At 38.0% G+C, this 25,383-nt stretch overlaps 1 protein-coding gene across 3 annotated transcripts in view; it reads left to right on the plus strand.

Moving 5' to 3' along the window:
* The window catches only part of FKTN (fukutin), a 63,409-nt gene that overhangs the window by 25,393 nt on the left and 12,633 nt on the right, over positions 1–25,383 (plus strand). For 2 of the 3 annotated variants that reach the window (XM_028108841.2, XM_028108842.2), the window contains exons 5-9: positions 831–1,108; positions 1,766–1,898; positions 9,405–9,534; positions 12,083–12,216; positions 14,654–14,781. In XM_028108841.2, coding sequence (XP_027964642.1) covers positions 831–1,108; positions 1,766–1,898; positions 9,405–9,534; positions 12,083–12,216; positions 14,654–14,781 — 803 coding nt within the window. Of the gene's footprint in view, positions 1–830; positions 1,109–1,765; positions 1,899–9,404; positions 9,535–12,082; positions 12,217–14,653; positions 14,807–25,383 lie in introns of those variants that run through there. The other variant, XM_028108843.1, reaches the window with a different exon arrangement.

The raw sequence follows: 25,383 nt of genomic DNA on the forward strand, positions 1-25,383 counted from the left end.
TTCCCCCTCTCTTTCTTTTTCTCTTTCTTTGAATGTAGATGGTTGTATTTTCTGCACAAAAAGACATTTTAGTCTCTTCCTTTCCAACCCTTAGACCTTATTTCTTTTTCTTGTGTTATTGATTTAAGTAGGACTCCCCTTCCCCCAGGATAGTGTTAATTAAAAGTGTTTTTTCTTTCTGAAAGAAAGACCATTTTATTACTTGGATGTTGGACTTCCAGAATTAATTCTCTCATTTTCTTATCTTTGCTCAATGATTTTTCATCTCTTTTTTCTAACTGTTCTACTTTTAGGCAAAATCTTTAACAATGTCTTTGATTGTCTTCATATTCTTGCTCAAAAATTTTCTATTTTTCTAAAAATTTTGTGTACTCTTACAATAGGATTCTTGTTTCATGGGTGCAGTTTTGTCTTTTCTGCTCTGTAGATTTTCATGTTTTTTGGTTTTTGTTTAGTTGTTTGCTCCCTGCTACTTTTTATTTTTCTAAATCCCTTCATTTTAGGTGTTTGTTTTTTGTTATGGTTATTATTACTATAGATACTAACCAGAGAACACTAACCTGAGCATTCTCTTTTCAAGGAAGAAATTGGTATTAATTTGCATAAAGGGAGTCTTTGAACGTGTCCGCCAAGCTACGTAGTTTCCCTTTTCGGTATTCTCCTTTATTCTCCCACCCCCACATTCCCCCTTGCCACCCTTAGTTTGAAATCTTTGGGCAAAGAGCAGATTAGCAAAAATATGTATGGCTTAATTCAGTGTAAGAATCACTTTAGTTTTGCTACCAGTATTTGGTTTTAAATATTTAAGCTTGATGTTTCTTTGATTTTAGGAAGGCTGGTTCCGGATAGCTGAAAATATGGGATTTCAGTGCCTAAAGATTGAGAGCAAAGATCCCCGGCTAGATGGGATAGACTCCCTTTCTGGAACTGAAATTCCCCTGCACTACATCTGCAGATTGGCCAATCATGCCATCCACTTGGTGGTCTTTCATGAGAGGAATGGCAACTACCTCTGGCATGGCCATTTACGACTCAAAGGACACATGGATAGGAGATTTGTTCCTTTTCGAAAGTTACAGTTTGGTCGTTATCCTGGAGCTTTTGACAGGTAAATTCAGGATCCAAAGAGGAGTTCTGAAACCTCTATTGTCCAGTCATGAATTCTTACTCTTTGTTTACACTTAGTAATTAAATCTAATATGTAATTCACACAAATCAGTTTTGAAATGTAAATATTCAACAGGAAGAAATTCAGGGACATGTGCATCAGGAAATATATATAAGAATGTTCATAACAACATTGTTTTCAATGCTGCCAAACATTGTATATTCATACAATGAAATATTGTAGAGCATGGAAGTGAATGAATTAGTGCTCTGTGTAACAATATAGATGAATCTTACAATGTTGAGTGACAGAAGCAAGACATAAAATAATACAACTCTTGATTATATTTATAAAAAGTGCAAGCACAGGAGAAAGTATGTTCATGGATATATGCTTACATAGTAAATATGGTCAAAAGGTACAAACTTCCAGTTACAAATACGTTCTGGGGATATAATGTACAGTGTGGTGACTATAGCTAACAGTGCTGAATTGTGTATTTGAAAGTTGCTGAGAGAGTAGATCTTAAAAAGTGATCTCAGAGGTAACTGAGGAAAATATGCTTGATGTTTAGCTGTTTTACTTATGTTGTATATTTTGAAGAGGCTGCCAGTTTTCTGGGTTAAGTCCTTGTAATAAATCTTAACTTGTTTTCAGGCCAGAGTTGCAACAAATTACTGTTGATGGACTAGAAGTTTTCATCCCGAAAGATCCAGTGCACTTTCTAGAAGAAATACCACACTCTAGGTTTATTGAGTGTAGGTATAAAGAAGCTCGAGCATTCTTTCAGGTTAGAAATAATCGAGTGTTGTACTTTGTAAATTAAAAGAGATGTGTTTATTTTTAATATTTCTGGGGAGGGGTAGGAAATGAAGGGACTTATGGAAAATCAGTAAGAAAACATCTTTTTTGATTCATCTGTTTTCTTCTAGATTGTTTTAATTTTTTAAAAGTAGGTTAAAGATTTTTTATTTATTTATTTTTGAGAGAGAGAGAGAGAGCATGAGCACGAGCAGGGGGAGGGGCAGAGGGAGAAGCAGACTCCCTCCTGAGCAGGGAGCCTGATGCGGGGCTCAATCCCAGGACCCCGGGATCATGACCTGAGCTGAAGGCAGGCGCTTCACCGACTGAGCCACCCAGGTGCCCTAAAGTAGATTAAACATTAACCTTAAGAAACTATTTCTTCCCTAGTTGAATGGTGTGATGTTTATGGAGACATTGTTTTATTTGGATAGACTTTTGGTAGGTTTAGCACTGGCCTCTGCTTTCAGTTAGGATACACCATATGTTTTATCAAAGGTGGTGTGTTCTTGAAGCATCCCAGTTAGGATGAAGCCACTGTAGAAGATAGACCATGTAGATTTGGAAAAGATTTCATGGAAAATACAGTTTTTCTCAGAGGGTTTCAGTGAATATGAATTTTTTGTGTTTATGAAGGTTTTTGAAGGTAAATGCTACACAGAGAGCAGTGCTTTTTGAACTTTACTTTATTCTGCTGCTGTAGCTTTCAATTCAATAAACATTTATTGAAAGCCTGTTTCCCAGGAACTCTGCTCACCCTGGGGATGTAAAGATGGTTTTGAGAGACATCAAGTTTTAGCTCTAAGGTATGACATGAAACAGAAATACAGTAAAAACAGATTTATGGTGGGGTTTTGGTACCCTAATCCTTCCACTTGCCCTTTATTTTCTGGGATTCCGTTCCAAGAAAACTGTAGACACATGGACAGGAATGGAATGAGGAAATGAAGTACCAGCCGTATCATCACTGGCCAAGTGCCCCACACCCACAAACGCAAGGTTTTTCTGGTAGGCTGTGTTATTCCCCTGGACCGAGGCCTGCCAACCTTCCTGGTGGGTCTTCCCAGCCCAGTCCCCTTAAATCTGTAATTGTGGAGCTGTGAAACATACCCAGTCAGCCTCATGGATGAAAAGCTGGCAAACTGCATCTGTGGATGAGCCTACTCTCATAGGCAAGCTGTGATCTTCATTTATCACGTGGTAATAACAAAATGCAGAGGCGATGCAGCCTGGTGCTTGGACTTGACCACTCACTCTTCTGACCTTTAAGGGAGTTTGTTCTGGTTGCCACCTCTGTCAGAGCTCTTATCACAGTGAATTGTGAATATAGGTCTTGTCCCCCTACTAGATGATGTGAACTTATTGATGGCAGGCATCTTACTTCATTCACCTCTGTAGCCCCAGTATCTAGAACAGCATCTGGCACAAAGAAAAGATCCTAGAATTATGGAAAAGTGTATGGAGAATAAGGTGCTCATCTGAATCAAATGATTTTTTTTAAGGATACTTATTAGGACTACTCCATTATCTAGGAAGCATTTCCCCAGACTCATTTTGTTGATCTTTGTGAGAAAGCAGTATAAGATATAAAATGTTTCAAGATATTGATACAGCATTAGGATAGTATCAAATTTTTTAATTCCATATTTTCATTTTTGCTTTTGAAATTTTCAGTCAAGCACTCAACCAGCATTTGAGTAAAGGATACGAATGACAGATGCTCAGAGGGCTTATCATATATAGCCTTGTAGTTTTGGTGTTTAAAGGACCATCACACTGGAGACTAATCCTGTCTGGAGGTTTATATTTATAGTAGGATCATGTGTGTCCCTCACTTGAAGCAGGGCATACTTGTGATTTCTGATTTGCTTTTCTCTTTTGCTGTTGTATTGATATTACTGATGTAGGGTGCCTAATTAGGTTGATAACTCTTTTTTCTTATTCTCTTAAATGTTTCATTCTTCATCATTTAAAAGTACCAGGAGTTTCAGTTTTCAAATTGAAGTGAGCATACATCACTTTGAACACTTGATGGCGCCAAACAGTCTAAAATATAATGCCTGGTGTGAAACAAGCAATGAACTAATCTAATAGAGCTCATAAAACAACCTTCTAGGGGTGCCTGGGTGGCTCAGTCATTAAGCGTCTGCCTTCAGCTCAGGTCATGATCCCAGGGTCCTGGGATCGAGCCCTGCGTCGGGCTCGCTGCTCAGCTTCTCCCTCTCCCACTCCCCCTGCTTGTATTCCTTCTCTCGCTGTGTCTCTCTCTGTCAAATAAATAAAATCTTAAAAAAAAAAAAAACAACCTTCTAACTTTCTGTTTCTAATAATATTTTTTTGGAAACATTCTCGAACTTTCAGGAAAGTTATAAATGAAATACAAGTAATTTTTTCCTGAACCATTTGGGAGTAAGTTGTTGACTGTGTATCCCACAACCTCAATTTAGTATTTTCCCAAAACAAGAACATTGTCTACATTGTCTTAATAAAAAAATCAGGAAGTTAACACATAGATTATCACCATTTAACCCCATTCAAGTTTTGCTAATTGTCTCAGTAATGGCCTTTATAATAAGAGGATCCAGTTCAGAGTAAAATATGATAAAAGGATTTAGGATCACATGTTGTATTTAATATTTCTTTTTCCCTCTTTTTTTAAAGATTTTTTTTTTATTTTAGGGAGAGAGAGAGAATGTGAGTGGGGGGAAGGGTAAAGGGAGAGGGAGAAAGAGAATCCTAAGCAGATACTGCACTGAGCATGGAGCCCAACCCAGCACTTGATCTAACGACCCTGAGATCATGACCTGAGCCGAAATCAAGTCAGTCGCTTAACTGACTGAGCCACCCAGGCACCCCCATATTTAATTTTTCTCTCTTTAGTTTCCTCCAGTCTGGAATGATTTCATAGTCTTTTTTTTAATTTTTATGACTTTGATGCTTTTGAAGATTACAGGCCAGGTATTTTGTAAATTGTCCCTTGTTTGAGGTTTGTCTGTTTTTTCCTAATGTTAGATTCAGGTAATACACCTATAGTAGGAATAATACAGAAGTGATTCTATGTTCTTCTCATTACATCCTATCAGGTGCTGCATGGTTGTGATTTGTCCCATTACTGTTGATATTCACATTGATCGCTTGATTAAAGTGGTATCCTAGCTTCCACCCCTGTAAAGTTTCTGTTTTTTCCTTTGTAACTAATAGAAATTTGGTATGTATCTTTTTTTAAAGGTTTATTTACTTATTTGAGAGAGAGAGAGAGCGTGCACAAGGTGTGGGGGAGGGGCAGAGGAAGAGAGAATCCCAAGCAGACTCCCTGCTGAGTACAAGAGTCCATTGTGGGGCTCGATCTCATGAGCCATGAGATAATGATGTGAGCTGAAATCAGTCAGAAGCTCAGCTGACTGAGCCACCCGATGCCCCGAAGGTACTTTAACACCAGGTAAATATTGTCAATATCCTGAGGCTCCTGGGTAGCCTAGTTGGTGAAGTGTCAGACTCTTGATTTCAGCTCAGGTCATGATCTCAGCGTCATGAGATTGGGCCCCACATCAGGCTCTGTACTGGGCATGGAGCCTGCTTAAGGTTCTCTCTCTCCCTCTGCCCCTTCTCTGCCCCTCCACTACTTCATGCACTCTCTCTCTCTTAAAAAATAATTGTCAACATCCTTATCAATCTTTCAATTTATTTGTTTACATCAGTATGAACTCATGATTTCCTATTTTATTCAATAAGTTATAGTCCATTATTTTTTTTTTAAAAATTAATTCATATTTTTTTAGTAATCTCTACACCCAGTGTGAGGCTTGAACTCATAACCCAGAGATCAAGAGTCGCATGCCCTTCTGACTGAGCCAGCCAGGCTCCCCCTTTATTTTCATTATTTACTTTGATCCTCAAATTGTTCCCTCTTTGGCCAGTGGGAACCTCTTCATGATGGCTTCCGTGTCTTTTTGACACGTCTTCATCATTTTTTGAGTACTTTTTTGCTCTTTGGAACAAGATGCTCTAGGTTCATCTTGTAATTTCCCTGTGACAACACTGGAATCAGCCATTTCTCTAAGTCCTGGTTCCTTTTAGAAGCCAAGGTTTGGATGCCAGGTGTGCTCTTTGCTACTTGGGTTTTGTTGCACACAGGCCCTCTCAGTGACTGTGTGTGTGTGTGTGTGTGTGTGTATTTCTATATCCGTCTATCTATCAAGATCCATGAATTCACATAGATATTGCCAGTCCAACTAATTTATGTTTCAGTTAAACAGCATAGGGTTTATTTCCTTATTTGTGACTCCCTTCTCAGTGAGAAACTTGACTCCTGTTATTCTTAATATATTTGCTTATTTGTTCAATCTCCTGTCATTGCTTCTGTCCCCTCTCCCACATGGTTGCTGTCCTCACCCTGCTTGAATGTTGCTAATCTCCCCCTGTGCTGCCCCCATCCATGGACACACTTCTCAAACTGCTTGGGCTCTGACTCCCCACACTGGACATGGAGGGGGTGTCCCCTCCATGTGGATTCCCTTATCACTTGCTCAGGCTCTGATACCCATACCAGGCCACCCATGTGCCTTTTCTTGCTCTGCTTTACCTAATAGTTCTAGTATTGAGTAGTTCAGGAAGGGAGGAGGAGGAGAAGAGGAAATGCTCTCTTGACTTACTTTATTTACTTTTATTTTCTCAATCTACCAAGAAGTTTAGAAGTAGGATAATATACATTTTCCTGAACTTGATTCAGGAATTTCCAGAGGGAAATATGGAACTATCTGGACACCTGGCCTAGGGATATCTACAAAGCTTTATTAGCCTCCTTCTTTTACTAATTTTTTTCTGAGACTTTGAACAAATTTCTAAGTCTTAATTTCCTCATCTATAAAATAAATGTCATGTTATTTTCAGTCTGTATTTTGGGGGAAGCCTGGGGAAAGGTTACCTGAATAACAAAGATCAAATGGACATGATGTTTAAATTAGGATTTTGTCTTTTTCTAGAGGCATGATAAGCCCAAGATTGATATAAGACATCTTTAAGTAGAAAAAAACATGCATACCATAATTTTAAAAATCCCTAACAGATGCAAAAGGTTTATAGGTGTATATACTTTAATACATATGGGGTAAATTCTAAGAAATGGAATTTCTGTGAGTGTCGTGCTAGGAAAGGTATGTCAGAGGTGAGAGTATGTCCATGCATGGGGCAGCCTCAGTAGGACATAACTATCAGAGTACTGTCTTTATCAAGCACAGAGTTTTCATGTCTGTTACTTAATTTGACCCTTTCAGTCACTCTTTGAAATTATGCAAGTATTTACTTTTAACAAATAAAAAAATTGAGGTTTCAGTGTGCTACACAGTTATTATTGGCTGAGCATAGACTAAGGCCTGCGTCTCCAGTATTTTCCATCACACCAAGGATAAGAACATGTGCCTCCCATTCCAGTCATGTGTTCTCAGAGAAGCTGTAGCTCTGAGAATGTTTTCATCTTGAAGGGATCCTGTACAATTTGTATGTTTAGAGAAGGCAGCTTATCTTCTGGGATCCCACTTTCTTCCTAGGGATACTTTTTTCTTAAGATCCTTAGAGTCCCTCCAGCAGCTATATTTTCTCCTGCTATATTGTAAAAGAATGACAGGATATTTTGGATATTATAGGCAGGGCCTAGTGCAGGAGGGGCTTAGTCATTTATTCATTTACCCATATACCACTATGTGATACTCACATATTATGTGTCAGGCACCATTCTAAATTGTTCCATACAGTGATGCGGAGGTTTAGTATATGCCCTCAAGGAACTGTCTTTACAGCCTAGTGGAGGAAACATAAGTAAAACCAATAATGTGAATTAAAAATGATGATAATTATAGTGAAAGTGGATATACATGGTAACTATTATAAACTCATTGGACAGATTCTTTCATTTGTCTTTGTCTATATCTTGGACAGATATTATTCTTTGCTCCTTAAATGTTGAACAAAAGGGTAGCACTGGGGGGCGCCTGGGTGTCTCAGTCATTAAGCGTCTGCCTTCGGCTCAGGTCATGATCCCAGGGTCCTGGGATCGAGCCCCGCATTGGGCTCCCTGCTCAGCAGGAAGCCTTCTTCTCCCTCTCCCACTCCCCCTGCTTGTGTTCCCTCTCTCGCTGTGTCTCTCTCTGTCAAATAAATAAATAAAATCTTAAAAAAAAAAAAAAAGGGTAGCACTGGGAGAATAAATACATCTGCCTAGAAAAATTAGGGAATGTTTTTCAAAAGGTAGAACTGAGACATGAAAGATTTTGTTAGTCAGGAACATTTCCGAGAAAGGAAACTTGTATAAAGGCACAGAGGCTTGAAAAGTCATGGTGTATTTGGGGAGTTAGTGGTTATTGCTATATTATGAAGTGTGAGGAGGGGGGTGGTGAGGCTGGACCAGTAGTCAGGGACCCCAACACAAATCTCCTTGTCTGCTATGCGAAGAAGTTTAGATTTTGACCCATAGGTAATGAAGCATCACTGAAGAATTTTTTTTTTTTTAAAGATTTTATTTATTTATTTGAGAGAGAGAGAATGAGAGATAGCACGAGAGGGAAGAGGGTCAGAGGGAGAAGCAGACTCCCCGCTGAGCAGGGAGCCCGATGTGGGACTCGATCCTGGGACTCCAGGATCATGACCTGAGCTGAAGGCAGTCGCTTAACCAACTGAGCCACCCAGGCACCCATCACTGAAGAATTTATAGTGTTTTCCCCAGTCTAGAACAGCCTAAAAATGGAGAAAATTAGAAAAGCATGACTAGGTAAATGATAATATTTGTCTAGAACTTCATATTTACAAGGCATTTTTCTGTAATCCATTGTGTTATTAAGTCTTCACAGTGGTCCTGCAAAGTGTAATTAGTATCCTTTAGTGCCTGATAAGGAAACCGTATCTAAGAGAGCTTTGTTCTTTCACTCTCACTCATTCTGCAGATGTTTAGGTGCTGTGCTGGGCTCTAGAGGTAAAGTGATAAAATGAAGTCACTTTCCTCATGGAGCTTGTGCTCTCCTGAGGTGATACGCCCAGCACCACAGCTAAGAAGTGGGGCTGGACTTGAACACAGATAATCTGAACCAAAATCCCAGGCTCTTTTTCTTATGCCCTGTAGTCTCTAAAACCAGTTGATTCAGTGAATCATGAAAATGTCACTAAGTGCTTTTTGTTCAGATATGCTTATAGCTCTCAGATTTAGTCTTCTTTTCTCCTAACTGCCCAATCTGCTAAATTGTGATGTGAAGGGAGTTGATAAAAGTGGAAGTCTCATCCTTTGGGAATCCTGGTTATACTCCTTCCCCTTTAACTTGTCTTTTTCTAGAATCTGTTCCTGTAGTGTTATAAACGTGCAACTAACAAGGAACTCTGAAACTTGATTTCTTTATAATAGAAAAATATATAATATAGGGTTAATTTTCAGATTTAATTTAGATGTCACAGAAATATTTCTAGCAATTTAGAAATGGCTGTAATAGCTGAATATTTGTTGTATCTGTAGCAGTACCTTGATGATAACACTGTGGAAGCTATGACCTTTCGGAAGAATGCAAAGGAATTATTGCAACTGGCAGCCAAAACATTAAAGAAATTGGGAGTACGGTTCTGGCTGAGCAGTGGAACTTGTCTAGGTAAAATTCTTACTGCTTTACATTTGTCTTTTTGTCATTTCATCCTCTTTGGCTTTAGGGATGACTGCTTGAGATGACAAAACATCAGTGATATTTGAAGTGTCATAGAATAAACGTAGTGCACAGAGCAGGAATTTATTCATTTCTTTAAAGAAATTAATTTCAGAAACATAAAAGAGAGTTAGGAAGGCCATGTTGTGTTTACCAAAAACTGTAAGTCATGTATAAAATTTATATCAGAACATGTAGACTATATTTGATCTTCAGACAATCCTTGGATTAGCATTTTATTATTTCTGTCCCCAAGATTGTTCTGCCTTTAAAAAAAAAAAACCCAAAAAAACCTCTATTCTCTTTCTTTACTTACTTACACATTTACTTACGCAAATGAGAGAAAGACTGAAGGGAGTGCCATAAGGTCTTCCCACAAGTCTTTCCCAGGTCACTGATACTCTCACTGGTTGGACATCACTGCCTTACCAAATTCCAGTCATCGTGAGATGGGGAAATGTACACTTTTCTAGAGTCCTTATGCAAGTTGCTGTTAGCATCGGAGGAAGATTTTTGGATCTCCTTCCACTATACATTAGATCAAACTTCTTGGAATTTAGAATTATTAAGAATCTAAATTCTGTTGTTTTTATTCCCTCTTGTTTATAACTATAGTTGGTCATAACTGTATTCTTTCTTGATTATAACTTTATTTGTACAAAAATTAATCCTCCTGTTTTTATAGTGTTACAATATAATTTATTGTCCAATTCGAGAGACTTTTAAGAGTGAAAAGGAGTACCATTAGTAATTATGTTGGTATGACAGATGTAAACTGGGATATATGATTATCCTATTTGTTAGGCTTTGTGGAAATTCATGTGGTTCTTCCTGTCACAGAGCTTTTAGGTAGAGTAAGCCAAGAAAAAAAGAATGCATCTCACACATGTATGTGATATATGCTTTAAGGTTTAACTTTTTGAAGTAAGATTGTGTTATAAAACTATGTCATCAGAAATGCTTCTTAATTACTTGTCATGTTTTATTATGCATTTTTAGCCCCATGGTTTTCTTCATTTAAGAGCAAAATGAAGGAGTTGAATTAGATGTTATTTAAGGAGACTTCCATTTTTTTTAAGTAGGCTCCATACCCAGCGTGGAATCCAGTGCAGGGCTTGAACTCACAACCCTGAGATCAAGACTTAAGCTGATATCAAGAGTCAGATGCTTAACCAACTGAGCCACCCAGGCGCCCCAAGGAGCCTTCCATTTTTAATAGTTTATGATTCTCTGATGGATGTGGAGTGTGGATTTTTCTCAAGCTAGAGATGAGATGCCATCCTAGACTTCTAAACATCTGTGTTACAATGAAATTAAAGTTTAGAATGCCAAACAGTGTTGCCCAATAGCAATGCCTATAAAGACAATCATAGGCATTTATATACTTTCTGAATAATTTGGATGAAAGAATTAGAAGGATACAGGGGAGACCCAGGAGCCCTTAGTAGTATTATGGTATAGATTTTGGTTTTTTAGAACAGTAGTTATAGCACCTAATTGAGAAGTAGGTACATAGTAAATATACCTAGAAATATCTTTTGATATTGACAATGTGCTGAAAATTGAGGATGATACTTCTCTTTTTTATATGACCCATCAGGGGCACCTTGTGGTGCAGTCAGTTAAGCGACTGACTCTTAGTTTCAGCTCATGTCGTGATCTCAGGATCATGAGACCCAGCCTTTCATTAGGCTCCATGCTCCATGGGGAGTCTGCTTGAGTTTCTCTCTCCCCCTCCCTTCTCCCCTCCTCCCCCCACACGTTCATGCTCTCTCTCTCTCTAAAATAAATATTTATATGAGCCATCAGACACGAGCTGTTCAGAGCTGTTAAGTTCTATAAATTATTGTTCAGGAAAGGGATACTGGTTAAGCAAAAGAATTAGATTATATTTTTTAGCATACCTTAAAGGCAGCCTTCATCATTAGAGGTTTATGATCAAACATTCTCAAAAGTAACTTAATTTTTTTAAATGGATGGCCCAGTTAACATTATTTTTTTAAAGATTTCATTTATTTATTTATTTGAGAAAGGAGAGAGAGAACGCAGGGGAGGTGCAGAGGGAGAGGAATAAGCAGACTCTGCATGGAGTGTGGAGCCTGATGCAGGGCTCAGTACCACAGCCCTGAGATCATATCCTGAGCTGAAACACCCAACCGACTGGGCCACCCTGGCGGCCTGGCCCAGTTTACATTATTAAAGCTAATAGTTTATTTAGAAATTAAAATACATCATGAAAGTTTTTGAGGATGCTGAGTGCTCAGAGCAGTAAAAATGAAGGAAAGAAAAAAAAAGAAAGGTTCTTCAACAGATGGCTTCTTATAACCACAGATTTTAGTTTGGGATTTAATTTTTAAAAAATATTTTTGGTAAAGCACTGTAAGTCTAATCTTAAGAAATAAAATCCACTCTTACAAAGATCATACGATAGTGACTAATTTTTTCCAAACTTAAGTTTTTAAAAAGTTTTCTTGTTTCTTTTCTTTTTTATTTTTAGGGTGGTATCGGCAATGCAACATTATTCCTTATAGTAAAGATGTTGACCTAGGAATTTTTATACAAGATTATAAATCTGATATTATTTCAGCATTTCAGGATGTAGGACTTCCACTCAAACACAAATTTGGGAAGGTCAGTAGTAAAAATCTGCTTTACTTCATAAGTACCATGTCTCAAAAGTAAAGTTTATATTAAACAACTCAGATGGTTAAGAATGTTACATGTGTATCACTCAGTATTGGCCAGGCTGAGCTTAGCAGAAGCTTGTTATGTGACTTTTGCACTATTTAAGGAAACTAGAAAATCTGGCTTTCTTTTGACAATGAGAAGGAGAAAAGTATCTTGAACTATTGCAGGTGAATTTATTGCCATTATGTTAGATAACAATATAACGTAATTAGTATACCATGTAATGTAAAATTAATACAGTTATTAAGAATCTCACCTACCCTACCTGAAATTATATTGTTTCTCATAAGTCACTTAATTGCATATTCACTTAGGCATCCTGTCATTATCAACATGAAACGGTCCTTTGGTGGCTAAGGGTTAGAAATACAGAATCATTTCAAATAGTACTTGAATTTCTTATTTATTTCACATGTTCTGGGTCATAGCAATTTTCTGAGTTCAACTAGGAAGGTCATCATGACTTAAATGAAATCTCCTTTTAGACAATTTGATTTCTATGCCTTAAGCCCATAATTCCTTGCAAACATCTTATTCTTTTATTTTTCCCCCCAAACAACATCTTACTCTTTTTTTCTTTAAATTGTTTATTGTTATGTTAATCACCATACATCACATCATTAGTTTTTGATGTAGTGTGCCATGATTCATTGTTTGTGCATAACACCCAGTGCTCCACGCAGAACACACCCTCTTTAATACCCATCACCAGGCTAACACATCCCCCCACCCCCCTCCCCTCTAGAACCCTCAGTTTGTTTTTCAGAGATCATCATCTCTCATGGTTCGTCTCCCCCTCCGATTTACTCCCCTTCATTCTTCCCCTATCTTCTTTTTTTTTTTCTTAACATATATTGCATTATTTGTTTCAGAGGTACAGATCTGTGATTCAACAGTCTTGCACAATTCACAGCACTCACCATAGCACATACCCTCCCCAATGTCTATCACCCAGCCACCCCGTCCCTTCCACCCCCCACCACTCCAGCAACCCTCAGTTTGTTTCCTGAGATTAAGAATTCCTTGTATCAGTGAGGTCATATGATACATGTCTTTCTCTGATTGACTTATTTCACTCAGCATAACGGTCTCCAGTTCCATCCATGTCGTTGCAAATGGCAAGATCTCATTCCTTTTGATGGCTGCATAATATTCCATTGTGTATATATACCACATCTTCTTTATCCATTCATCTGTCGATGGACATCTTGGCTCTTTCCACAGTTTGGCTATTGTGGACATTGCTGCTATAAACATTGGGATGCACGTACCCTTTCGGATCCCGACATTTGTATCTTTGGGGTAAATACCCAGTAGTGCAATCGCTGGATCGTATGGTAGCTCTATTTTCAACTGTTTGAGGAACCTCCATACTGTTTTCCAGAGGGGTTGCACCAGCTTGCATTCCCACCAACAGTGTAGGAGGGTTCCCCTTTCTCCGCATCCCCGCCAACATCTGTCGTTTCCTGACTTGTTAATTTTAGCCATTCTGACTGGTGTGAGGTGGACAACATCTTACTCTTAATTTGATTGTTCCCAGGACGGTGTTGTCCTGGAAAGTTAGTAAAAGTATGTTTAGTCACTGAAAAATTTCTTCATCGTAATTATTCTAGTTTATAAAAAATATTTAATAAAATATTTTCCAGAGGTCAGAGTCAAAGCAGTAGAACTCTAGGCATGCAAATGTTTACTCTACACTCACTTTCTGACTGGCACTGCACTCTGCACCTGGGACACAAAGATGAATAAGTTACAGTACTTATCTTTGAGGAGTTAACTGTCGAACTGGGGAAAAAAAACACGTAGTAATTATGTGAATAGTGCTATAACAAGACAGAGGCACCAGGTCTAATGGGAACATAATTATTTGTAGATTAAGTTTCTTTAGGCAAATGCTCTCAGAATTCTTTGTATCTTTAACTTTTATTTTTTCTTTTTTCATATACATAATATAATTTATGGTATATAGATGGGTTTCTATGATGCCACATTTATTTAAGTACTTATTATTGATTGAGATGAGAGACTTATTTCCTAATAGTTTTTCTTGATTATTAAAGGGAATCACTTTTCTTTGGTTCCTTTCCTTCTTTAGTCAGAAAAGGGCCCAGGAACAGAATGTTCTGCAGACTGGTAATTGAGCTACTGTAAATCATTTACTCTGAGTTTTCATTAATTATCAGAAGCAACATTATTTTATATGCATTTAAAAAAGAAATCAAATCTTGGCACGCTATTGATAAATCCCAACTTAAGAGATGTTCCAGCTTGAAAAAATATATTAGAATCAGTATTCTTTCTCTATAAAACAAAATCTTTTTTTTTAAAGAAAATATATTTCCTTCATTTCAGTCTGTGATGGTTTTCGTCTTCCTCCTAGGTAGAGGACAGCTTGGAACTATCTTTCCAAGGAAAAGATGATATAAAACTCGACATTTTTTTCTTCTATGAAGAGACTGACCATATGTGGAATGGAGGCACTCAGGCCAAAACGGGAAAAAAATTTAAGTATGAATCAGATAAGTACTTATAAAAGGGGCTAGAGAAATAATTTCAGAAGGTAGAAATAGGAAGTAACTGAAAATGAAAAACAAACGAAAGACTGTCACAGCTTCACTCTTAGCTAACTTCCTCAGTTTACCCATAAAGCCGAATTGTGTTTGGAAAGTATGGACTACTTATAAGGACAGTGTAAGAGGAAGTGCCCATGGGACTTCAGTCCAAAGAGTCATTATGATTAGAAGCCCTTGAGTCATTGGAAAGGGAAAACCAAAACAAGGAACACAAAAACCGAGCCCAGAACCTTAGCCAAAATACAGATTAGCTGTTAGAGTTATAGGAGCTTGTTAATTTGATGGAAATGGATAAGGGTCAGTAAGAAGGAGATAGGGTGAAGTGAAGATTAAGTGAGGACACTGGAACTGAACTGTTCTGAGGCCACAAATGCTCCGCAACCTCAGAAATTAGCCTTTTAACAATGACTGAGGGCTGATCCTTAAGGCATACTCATTGAGCTTAACAGCTACCATATTTTGTCAAATGTAAGATGATATGGATTGTAAGATGCACCATTATTTTATGTGCTACTCAGAAAGGAAAAATACTGCCAATTATAATTCTAAGACACATGATTCACAGATGGAAAAATTTGGGTGGGGGGAAATGTCTCGGAACTGATGGAGTGCAGTATGTTAGATTGACATTTTTAACATTTTTTTTAATGCTGCTACAGTAAAACTCTGTGATGAGAAAAGACAAAAATGACATTAGAGTAACAGTGCTCTCCTTTATGAAGCAGTTGACCTATTCTCAATTCTGAGAGAGAAAGAGAAGGAGAGGCAAATGAATGGGAATGAGAACCCAAAGAGCATGGGCTTTGGAGTCAAGGCAGACCTGGGGAACCTTAGCTGCACCCTAACCTATTTGTGGCCTTTAGCTTTTCTCTGAACATTAATCTCCTAGTCTATTGAGTTTGGGTAGCGCTACTATGCATTTGACTGTTAGGAACATTTTGCATGTGTTAACACATCTAATCGTCAAAACAATCTTAGGAGACAGGTAATCTGTGAGGTGCTGAGAATGTAAATAGTTTGGTCAAGACCACACAGCAAGTAATGAAAGGACTCAGACAGCAGCCTGTCCTTTAACCACTACTCCCCACTGTCTCCCTGATACACCTGACGATATGAGGCACCTGACATAATGCTTAGCACTCATTATCAGTAAATGATGGTTATCATTGTTACTGTTATGATTACTAAAGTGATTATTATCATTACTGTCATTATTATGGTAGTTATGTGACCAGAAGCTTAAATTTGCCTCACTAACTAGCTGAGATTGGAGCTTCTATCATAAATTTGAGCCATTGGGCAGAGTGGGGAGAATTCTGTGACACAGAAGAGAAATGCCATATGCAGACTGGTTTCTCCTGGGTACACTGACACACCCTCTTGGTATTGCTGAATCTTTATTTGAAGGCAAGGAGTCTTCATGTAAGGTAAATTCTGGAGGTTTGAGAGTAATCCAAACCTTTTTCTCAAAGTCATAAAGTATCCCCAAACTGACATTGACCCCAGAGGATATTCTTGAAACTTTTATTTAATATAAAAAATTATTTTGCTTTAGGACAACAACACATTCATGCTGGGTAAGCTCTGAATATAAGACAGAAATGAATAAGTTAATGAGTATATAATTGACATTTTCACTGTGACTAGGTGAATGGGGGTAAGTGTTTAGGACATTCAGCTATAATTTGTTTATTCAGATATAATAAACTGAATTTGGGACGGGCGCCTGGGTGGCTCAGTTGGTTAAGCGACTGCCTTCGGCTCGGGTCATGATCCTGGAGTCCCGGGATCAAGTCCCGCATTGGGCTCCCTGCTCAGCGGGAGTCTGCTTCTCCCTCTGACCCTCTTCCCTCTCATGCTCTCTATCTCTCATTCTCTGTCTCTCAAATAAATAAATAAAATCTTTAAAAAAAAAAAACTGAATTTGGTGGTGCCTGGGTGGCTCAGTTGGTTGAGTGTCCAACTCTTGGTTTCAGCTCAGGTCATGAGATGGAGTCCTGTGTCAGGCTCCGTACTTGGCATGGAGTCTGGGATTCTCTGTCCCACTCCCTCTTCCCCTCTTGTGCTCGCTCTCTCTCACTCTCTAAAATAAATAAACCTTTAAAAAAACCCCACAAAAAAAGCTGAATTTAATGTATAATTTAGAGGCTTCTTTAAAAACTGTAAGATAGTGTAGCACAGAAATTAAAGGGATGGAGCCAGTCTACTTGCTTTTGAACCCCAGCTTTATACTTTACCAGCTATTTTACCTTGGGCAAGTTATTTAACCTCTCTGTGCCTAAGTCTCCTCAAGTGTAAAATGGGAATAATAATAGAAATTGCTACATAGAATGGCTTTAAGGATTATGTGAGTTAATACAAAAAAGGGTTTTGAAGAGAATTAAAGATGTCCTGAGTGCGAAGTAATTATTAGCTGCTATTACTACTACTCTACTAGTAGGACAGGGGTAAAGAAAACGATCTCTCTTCATAGTCTTATGAGAAAATTACAGATTAGGTACATATATCATCAGCTCGGTATTAAACTGCCAAATCTATTCTTAGAGGAGTCATATGAGGATGTCACCTTTTTTTCTAAGAAAGATACTTTCTAGAGCCAGTATTGTAATTCTTTTATTCTTAAATTTCCTTCTAAGACTTGAATTTCTTTCTTCTCACTGACATGATCTGAAACCTACGAACTTCAAAAGAATGGTTCATTTCTAACCACTACATTTCTGCATAGAAAGAGCTTCTTTCATTCTGCTTTAACTGCTCTTTATGGTAGCAGTGTTTGGGAAGTGTGAAGTGTTCTAATTATTTAACAAGAGAAATGAGCAGTGATGGAACTGTCTGGACAGATGGTGTGAGTCCCAGATTTTCTATCTTGTTACTGTGACCTTAAAAGGCAGAGAAAAGAACAGGGGATGGCTGTGTAGAGTAGTTTCTTTGGAAGATTCCCCCGGCCATATGCCATTTTCATTCTTTTAGGCACTATTTACTTGAAGGAAATAAAGTATTTTCACCACTACTGTTCCTAGACGGGGGAAAAAAAACCTATTGAAGCTAGTCTAAAGGTCTTTTTATCTGTATAGTATATTACTTTGTATTCATGTATAGCTTATTCTGAGAAAAGCTTAATAATATAGATGCTTACCATTTGGGGGAGAAAAAGGCTGAAGAGGAACTCAGGAAGGAAGAAAAAAGTTCCCCCTTTTGCAACTTTACTCTGCATGTCTGCAGAATGATGTTTTCGGTCCTCAGATGTAATAATAATATTGGCGGCAATAATAAAAACAGCTGTGAGGGTATCAGCTGGTTATCTGGCACATGATCGGTACTTTACGTTTGTTATCTCAGTCCTCACATTATGCCTGTGGGTTAGGGGTTCTCACTCCCACTTAGGAGAAAACTAATGCTCAGAGAAGCGAGGTAACTTGCTCATTAATGGCAGGACCACGATTTAACTCCAGAGCTGTTGGACTCTTCAGCCTAAGTGCTTATTTCTAAGACTTAATAGGTTGAATGAGTTAATACCTGAAATGCATTTAAAACAGTAGGTGGCACATAGGAAGTGCTCTGTGAACGTTAACTACTGCTGCTACTATCATTACAGTGTTATTACTACTATTACTGCTACCGTGTTACTCTGACACAAAGCATGGTACCTTCAACACAGTGGTAAATTGGATTAGGTACTCCAGTGGGCTCTGCATTTTTAATTTTTTTTTTTTTTAGATTTTATTTATTTATTTGAGAGAGAGAGAGAGAATGAGATAGAAAGCACGAGTGGGAAGAGGGTCAGAGGGAGAAGCAGACTCCCTGCTGAGCAGGGAGCCCGATGTGGGACTCGGTCCTGGGACTCCAGGATCATGACCTGAGCCGAAGGCAGTCGCTTAACCAACTGAGCCACCCAGGCGCCCCTGGGCTCTGAATTTTTTATACTTATTTTTCTTCTCCAGAGTCCCAGTCACTAGTAATAAAAAGTGAACTGTGCCACCAGGATGTGATGTTTTATTCCATAACGTCACAGTTGCTACAGATGGCTGCCCAGGTTTCTTGGGGTTATTTCTTTCCGTTCCATCTGAATCAGTTGACGTAAGTAGAGGCCAGAAGTTGGAGAGGCAATAATAAAAATTAACTTTGAATATTTGCTATGTGCCAGGCACTATGCCAAGCTTTTGTATGCATCTCATTTAATCTTCACAAGCTTATGAGGGAGATCTTAATCTTGTCACCTTCATTATATAGATGTGGAAATTAAGGCAGCGCTAAGACTCAGACATGGGGCCATATCACTTTAGAGCCTGGATTCTTAGATAATACACAATGTTAGTGTCACCATGATCAATATTGATAATATTCCTTCTATGAAAATAGCCCTTCTACTCAGTGATATTATCAGGGTAATACAGCTACCTCTCTAACCTCTAATAGGAAATATGCTACCCCCTGGGCTACTAGTGGTTCCTTATATCTCCTGATATCTGTAGTTTCTGCTTATTGTACAGATCTTCAGAAAATTTGGATTTGTTCTCTTTGGGACTCCTGTCCAGGTGTGCCTCCTATATATGTAATGTTTCATTTCTGCAGAGCTTATTTACTAACCCTGTATGCTAAGGATTCTCACATGAACATACTTAGGTTCTGCTCTCAAAGTTCTCATAATGAGGACCATGAAACAGATTATTAAAGTACTTTATCAGTAGTATAGTAATTGAAGTATGTGTTGTATATAATTGAGATACCAAATCAAAGTCTGTCTAGAAGCAACAGCAAGGAAGTGTGGCTTAAAAATAAGAGAAGTTTGTTAGGTAGACTTGGTAGGAATATGGAGAAGGGCTTGATAATATTTTTGCTTAACTATTTTTCTCTTTAGACTGTTCCTAATTTTTTTCTTATTAAAAATTCCGTGAGCATCTTTTTTACATAAAGTAAAAGCCTTGTTAGGGAGTTTCTTTGACTAGATTCCCAGAAATGGAATTATTATTGTTTGTGCTGTTTAAGAAGTAGAAAGGGTAAGTGGGCAATGTTCTAATACCAGTAAAGTCCAAGATTTTATTCCTCAGTCTCTACTTTTTCCTTTGACTCCTTAGGACTCTTTAAAGTTACAGGGGCTTCCTCAATTCTTTTTTCTGTTTTAGGGTCTAAGCCAAGATACCACATTGCATTTAGATACCCAGTCTTTTGCAACTTCATTTGAGACCAAGATTTTAATCACTAAGTAGTACCAAGTTATACATCATCACATGTCCCAGTTCTGCCCATTCAAGGGCATTGAGTTGTCTTTTTTTGATGTTGCTCCTCAGTACCTTTAACTGGAAATAATCTCCCCTTCCTCTGAATTTCCATAGGTTTTTTCCTCATGCCTTATTTGGGGACTTCTGCTGATTTGTCTGTCGTTTCTGAGTGATAGATAGAATCAGGCCTGGCAAATCTGTTGGGACTGAGTGAGACCTGAGCCCTACATGAAACCAAAATCAGCTCTTAAGTGTATTTGTTTTGTTAAAATGATAGGGTGATGCCAGATTGATGTCTTGATCCAGCCTACCACCTTTGGAGAATCAAAACCATAAGGTCAAGCCACCCAGTTTTTCAGTCATTCTGCTTTACCAGAAGCTAAAGATGAGAGTTCATTGTTGAATCCCCACTCATAGGTTCTCTCAGCTTCATAGATTGATAGCAGGCTACCGTGGTTTTAGCTCTCAAAAATACACTTGCCTTTTTTTTTTTAATGTTTTTATTGTTATGTTAATCACCATATATTACATAATTTGTTTTGGTGTACTGTTCCATGATTCATTGTTTGTTCATAACACCCAGTGCTCCATGCAGAACGTGCCCTCCTCAATACCCATCACCAGGCTAACCCATCCCCCCACCCTCCTCCCCTCCAGAAACCTCAGTTTGTTTTTCAGAGTCCATCATCTCTCCTGGTTCGTCTCCCCCTCTGACTTACTCCCCTTCATTCTTCCTCTCCTGCTATCTTCTTCTTTTTCTTTTTTCTTAACATATGTTGCATTATTTGTTTCAGAAGTACAGATATGTGATTCAACAGTCTTACACAATTCACAGCGTTCACCGTAGCACATATCTTCCCCAATGTCCATCACCCAGCCACCCCATCCCTCCCACCCCCGACCACTCCAGCAACCCTCAGTTTGTTCCTGAGATTAAGAATTCCTCATATCAGTGAGGTCATATGATACATGTCTTTCTCTGATTGACTTATTTCACTCAGCATAACACCCTCCAGTTCCATCCACGTTGTTGCAAATGGCAAGATCTCATTCCTTTTGATGGCTGCATAATATTCCATTAATACACTTGCCTTTTTAGTACTTATAGCTGTGAAGCTAAAAAGGCAAATTTGGATTATTTCTTTAAATTAGTATATTTAAAACATTGGCTTTTCTGAAAATGATCTCACATTTCCTACTCTGTTTATGCCTTCATATCTTACAACAGATATATTGTCTTAGGTTTCCTTAATTGTATCTCCAAACCTCTAGTGAGTAGCAGGTACAAATTATATCAATGAGGGAAGAATTTTTTTAAAAAATATTTTATTTATTTATTTGAGAGAGAGAGAGAATGAGAGATAGGAAGCACAAGAGGGAAGAGGGTCAGAGGGAGAAGCAGACTCCCTGCTGAGCAGGGAGCCCGATGCGGGACTTGATCCCGGGACTCCAGGATCATGACCTGAGCCGAAGGCAGTCGCTTAACCAACTGAGCCACCCAGGCGCCCGAGGGAAGAATTTTGAATGCATTTTGTGTGCATTTTGTATGACAATTGTATACAACGTACAGAAGTGGGAGTTATTTATATAGTTAGCTTTGCTTATTTGTTTTTTTAAGAGAAGATTACCTCAAGGGGTACCTGGCTGCCAAAGTCAGTAGAGGATGCGACTCTTGATCTTGGGGTTGTAATTTTGAGCCCCACATTGGGTGTAGATATTACTTAAAATAAAAAAAAAATCTTTAAAAGAAAATTACCTGAGAATGAGTAAGTGGCAGACCTTCCATTTATGTGAAGTAAATTATGTTTTTTAAGACTGCCATACGTCTTGTTGTTTGAATGTAATTCTATAAAGTGTTTTATAAGGTAGTAATCTAAGAGAAATAAAAACATATTTTTGCTAAAAGAGTTGACATGAATGTTCATAGCATTCTTATTCATGGTAACAATGGAAACAGCCCAACTGAAATGAACTACTGATACATGCAATAACATAGAAGAATCTCCAAAATATTATGCTCAGTGGAGGAAGTCAGATAGGAAGAGTACATACTATAGAACTGCATGTATTTGAAATTGTAGAGCAGGCAAAACCAATGAAGGATGTAGTAAGGTCAGTGATTGCTAGGGGCCAGGGTGGATCTACTGCATGACTTGCTGAAGAGCACAGGGACCTTTGGGAAGCAGGGTGGTAGAAGTAGTCTGTGTTTAATTGTGGTGTTTACACAGGTATATGTGTTTGTCAAAACTTAAAATGGGTGCCCTTTGTTACATGTAAATTACTTCTCAAAAAAGTGTATTTAGAAAAGAGTTTATTTACAAGTTTAAAAAAATTATGGGGGCACCTGGGTGCCTCAGTCAGTTAAGCGTCGACTCTTGATTTCATCTCAGGTCATGATCCTCAGGATCGTGGGATTGAGCCCCACTTCGGGCTCAGCACTCGGCATGGGTTCTGCTTGTCTCTCTTTTCCTGCCCCCCCATTCGTGTGCACTCTCTCTCTAAAATAAATAAATAAAATCTTTAAAAAAATTATGACTTAGAAAACTAATGTGAAGAGAAAAGAGCCCAAGATTACTTACTGAAATAGAGGGATAACTGGGACCAGAGTGATGAAGTTGATCACGGCAGGCGTGATTGCAATGGCAAGCTTTGAGCCTTTTGCATCTGATTGGACAAATTAGGTAATCTGAGTTCAAAATAAAACAAGCTTTTTCTATTTAGTATAAAATTTGAAATCATAATTTAATCTCTTTTTAAAATTATCTATTATATCCAAAGAGAAATACTATTAAAATTGCCTGAGCGAAAGCAAGCACAGCTGAGTCTAATTGGTTGTTGATGAACTATAGATCTAATTTTTGGAAGTTATGCAGTAGAAATAAAAATGTCCTGGGGCTTTGTTTCTGGCATTAAAGAAGAGTTTTGTGCATGCTTTAATGGGTAGTTTTTGATACAGTCATTATGCAGGTGCATTCAGGTGTTACATGATAACAACCACCTATACAAGCTTTAATTTGTCTACTCATTGATAATATAAATTTGTTCTTGTTTCTCCTGTGGTACAGATAATCAGTAGTTCTGTCCTATGGAGCTTGCATAGCATAGTTTAAAAGTCGGTAGGATAGATGGAATCACTCAATTTACACTGGAAATCAGTGAGAAAATGAGTTCAGCGGGTAGAATTTTATTTTATCAAACATGTATGTGCTGTGTATATTGCTTATATGTTAGAAGTTTGGGATGCGAGTGGAGTATGGGATCAATAAAGATCTCAGAGATTATATTCTAGTTTAGGCTCTGAAAAGTATATTAGCCATTCCACTATTACCCTTTTTGCTTCTGTGTTATCTGTGGTAGAATTGTGAGGGGCTTAGTGGAAGAGATAATTTAAAAAATGCTAGTCAGCATGCTGTAACCTTGGTTCTCAAGAATAGATTGCAATTCTTAGAAAATTGGGCAAAATTGATGGTGAGGACTTAATGACTTAATGTGCACAGTAATTCCTCACTTTGCCACATTCCCTTTGGCTCAACACAAATCCCTGATGAATGTCTAAAAGACATAGCTGATCAACATCACTAATTATCAGGGAAATGCGAATCGAAACCACAATGGGATCTCACCTTAGGCCTGTCAGAATTCAAAAACATAAGAAATAACAAGCATTTGCAAGGAGAAAAAGGAATGCTCATACATTGTTGGTGGGAATTTAAATTGGTTTAGCCACTGTAGAAAACAGTATGGAGCTTCCTCAAAAAATTAAAAATAGAAATATCATATCCATTAATTCCACTATTGAGTACTTACCCAAAGAAAACAAGAACACTAGTTTGAAAAGATATACGCACCCCTGTTTATTTCAGCATTATTTACGATTGCCAAGATATGGAAGCAAACTAAGTGTCCATCAATAGACAAATGTCTAAGGAAGATGTGAAGTGTATACAGACACACACACACACACACACACACACACACACACACACACACACACAGGAGAATATTATACGGCCATGAATATGGATGAGCTCTTGCCATTTGAGAAAACATGAATGGACCTAGAGAGTATTATACCAAGTGAAATAAGTCAGACTGAGAAGGACAAATACCATATGATTTCATGCACAAGTGAAATCTAAAACAAACTAAACTAAATGAATGAACAAGCAGAAAGCAGAATTAGACCTATAAATACAGAGAACAAACTGATGGTTGCCAGAGAAGAGGGGAATAGGGAGTTGGGCAAAATGGGTGAAGGGGAGTGGGGCATACAGGCTTCCGGTTATGGAATGAGTAAGTCACGGGAATAAAAGGCACAGCATAAGGAATATAGTCAGTAATATTGTAATACCAGTGTATTGGGACAGATGGCAGCTACACTTGTGATGAACATGGCATAATGTATAAACTTGTCTAATCACTGTGTTGTACACCTGAAACTTATGTGACATTGTGTGTCACCTATACTCAAATAAATATAAAAAATAGATATAAAAGCAAATAAAATATATAGCTGAGCTAAAAGAAAATGGAGTGAATGATGAAAAAGCAGTATTTAAACAGAATTCCCAAATTAAAGACAGATGAGCAGGATAAATAATAAATCTACATCTAGATACTGCTTAAGGAAACTGTAATGTCAAAAACAAAAAATTTGGGGCGTCCAGGTGGCTCAGCCGGTTAAGCGTCATGACCTTCAGCTCCGGTCATGATCCCAGGGTGCTGGGATCGAGCCCCACATCGGGCTCCCTGCTCAGTGGGGAGCCTGCTTCTCCATCTCCTCCACTTGTGCTTTCTCTCACTATCTGCTTGTGCTCTCTCTCTCTATCTCCGTTGCTATCTTGGTCTCTCTCAAATAAATAAATACAATCTTTAAAAAAAATTTTTTTTTCGGGCTACCAGACAAAATAGATTGTTCACAAAGGAGCAGCAAATATACCTCTTTAACAATAGAGGCCAGGAGATAATGGAAGTTATAGCATCTTTCAAAAGCTGAAGAGAAATAACTAAGTTATGTGCAGTTAGAACTAACATTCAAGAGGGAGGTCAAGATAAAGACATTTACATGTATAAAAAGACTAAGAAAGTTCACGTCTCAGAGATCCACACTTAAAGATCTATTTAAGGACGCAGAAGGAAAACAATATATATGAAATAATGGTGAACAAAAAAGTGGGTAAACTATGTCAGTAAATTTGTGAGCCATTGTCTGGAAAAAAATAAAATGACAATGTGTTAAAGAGAAAAGTCAAAAAAGGAAAATTCTTGATGATAATAAGTTGAGGAGGAGGTGATTTGTCAGTGTTGAAGGAGTGAAG

The sequence above is a fragment of the Eumetopias jubatus genome, unplaced genomic scaffold (assembly GCF_037043125.1).
Source record: "Eumetopias jubatus isolate StellerSeaLion01/CBP00866 unplaced genomic scaffold, mEumJub1_p1.0 scaffold_15, whole genome shotgun sequence".
Classification (NCBI taxonomy): domain Eukaryota; kingdom Metazoa; phylum Chordata; class Mammalia; order Carnivora; family Otariidae; genus Eumetopias; species Eumetopias jubatus.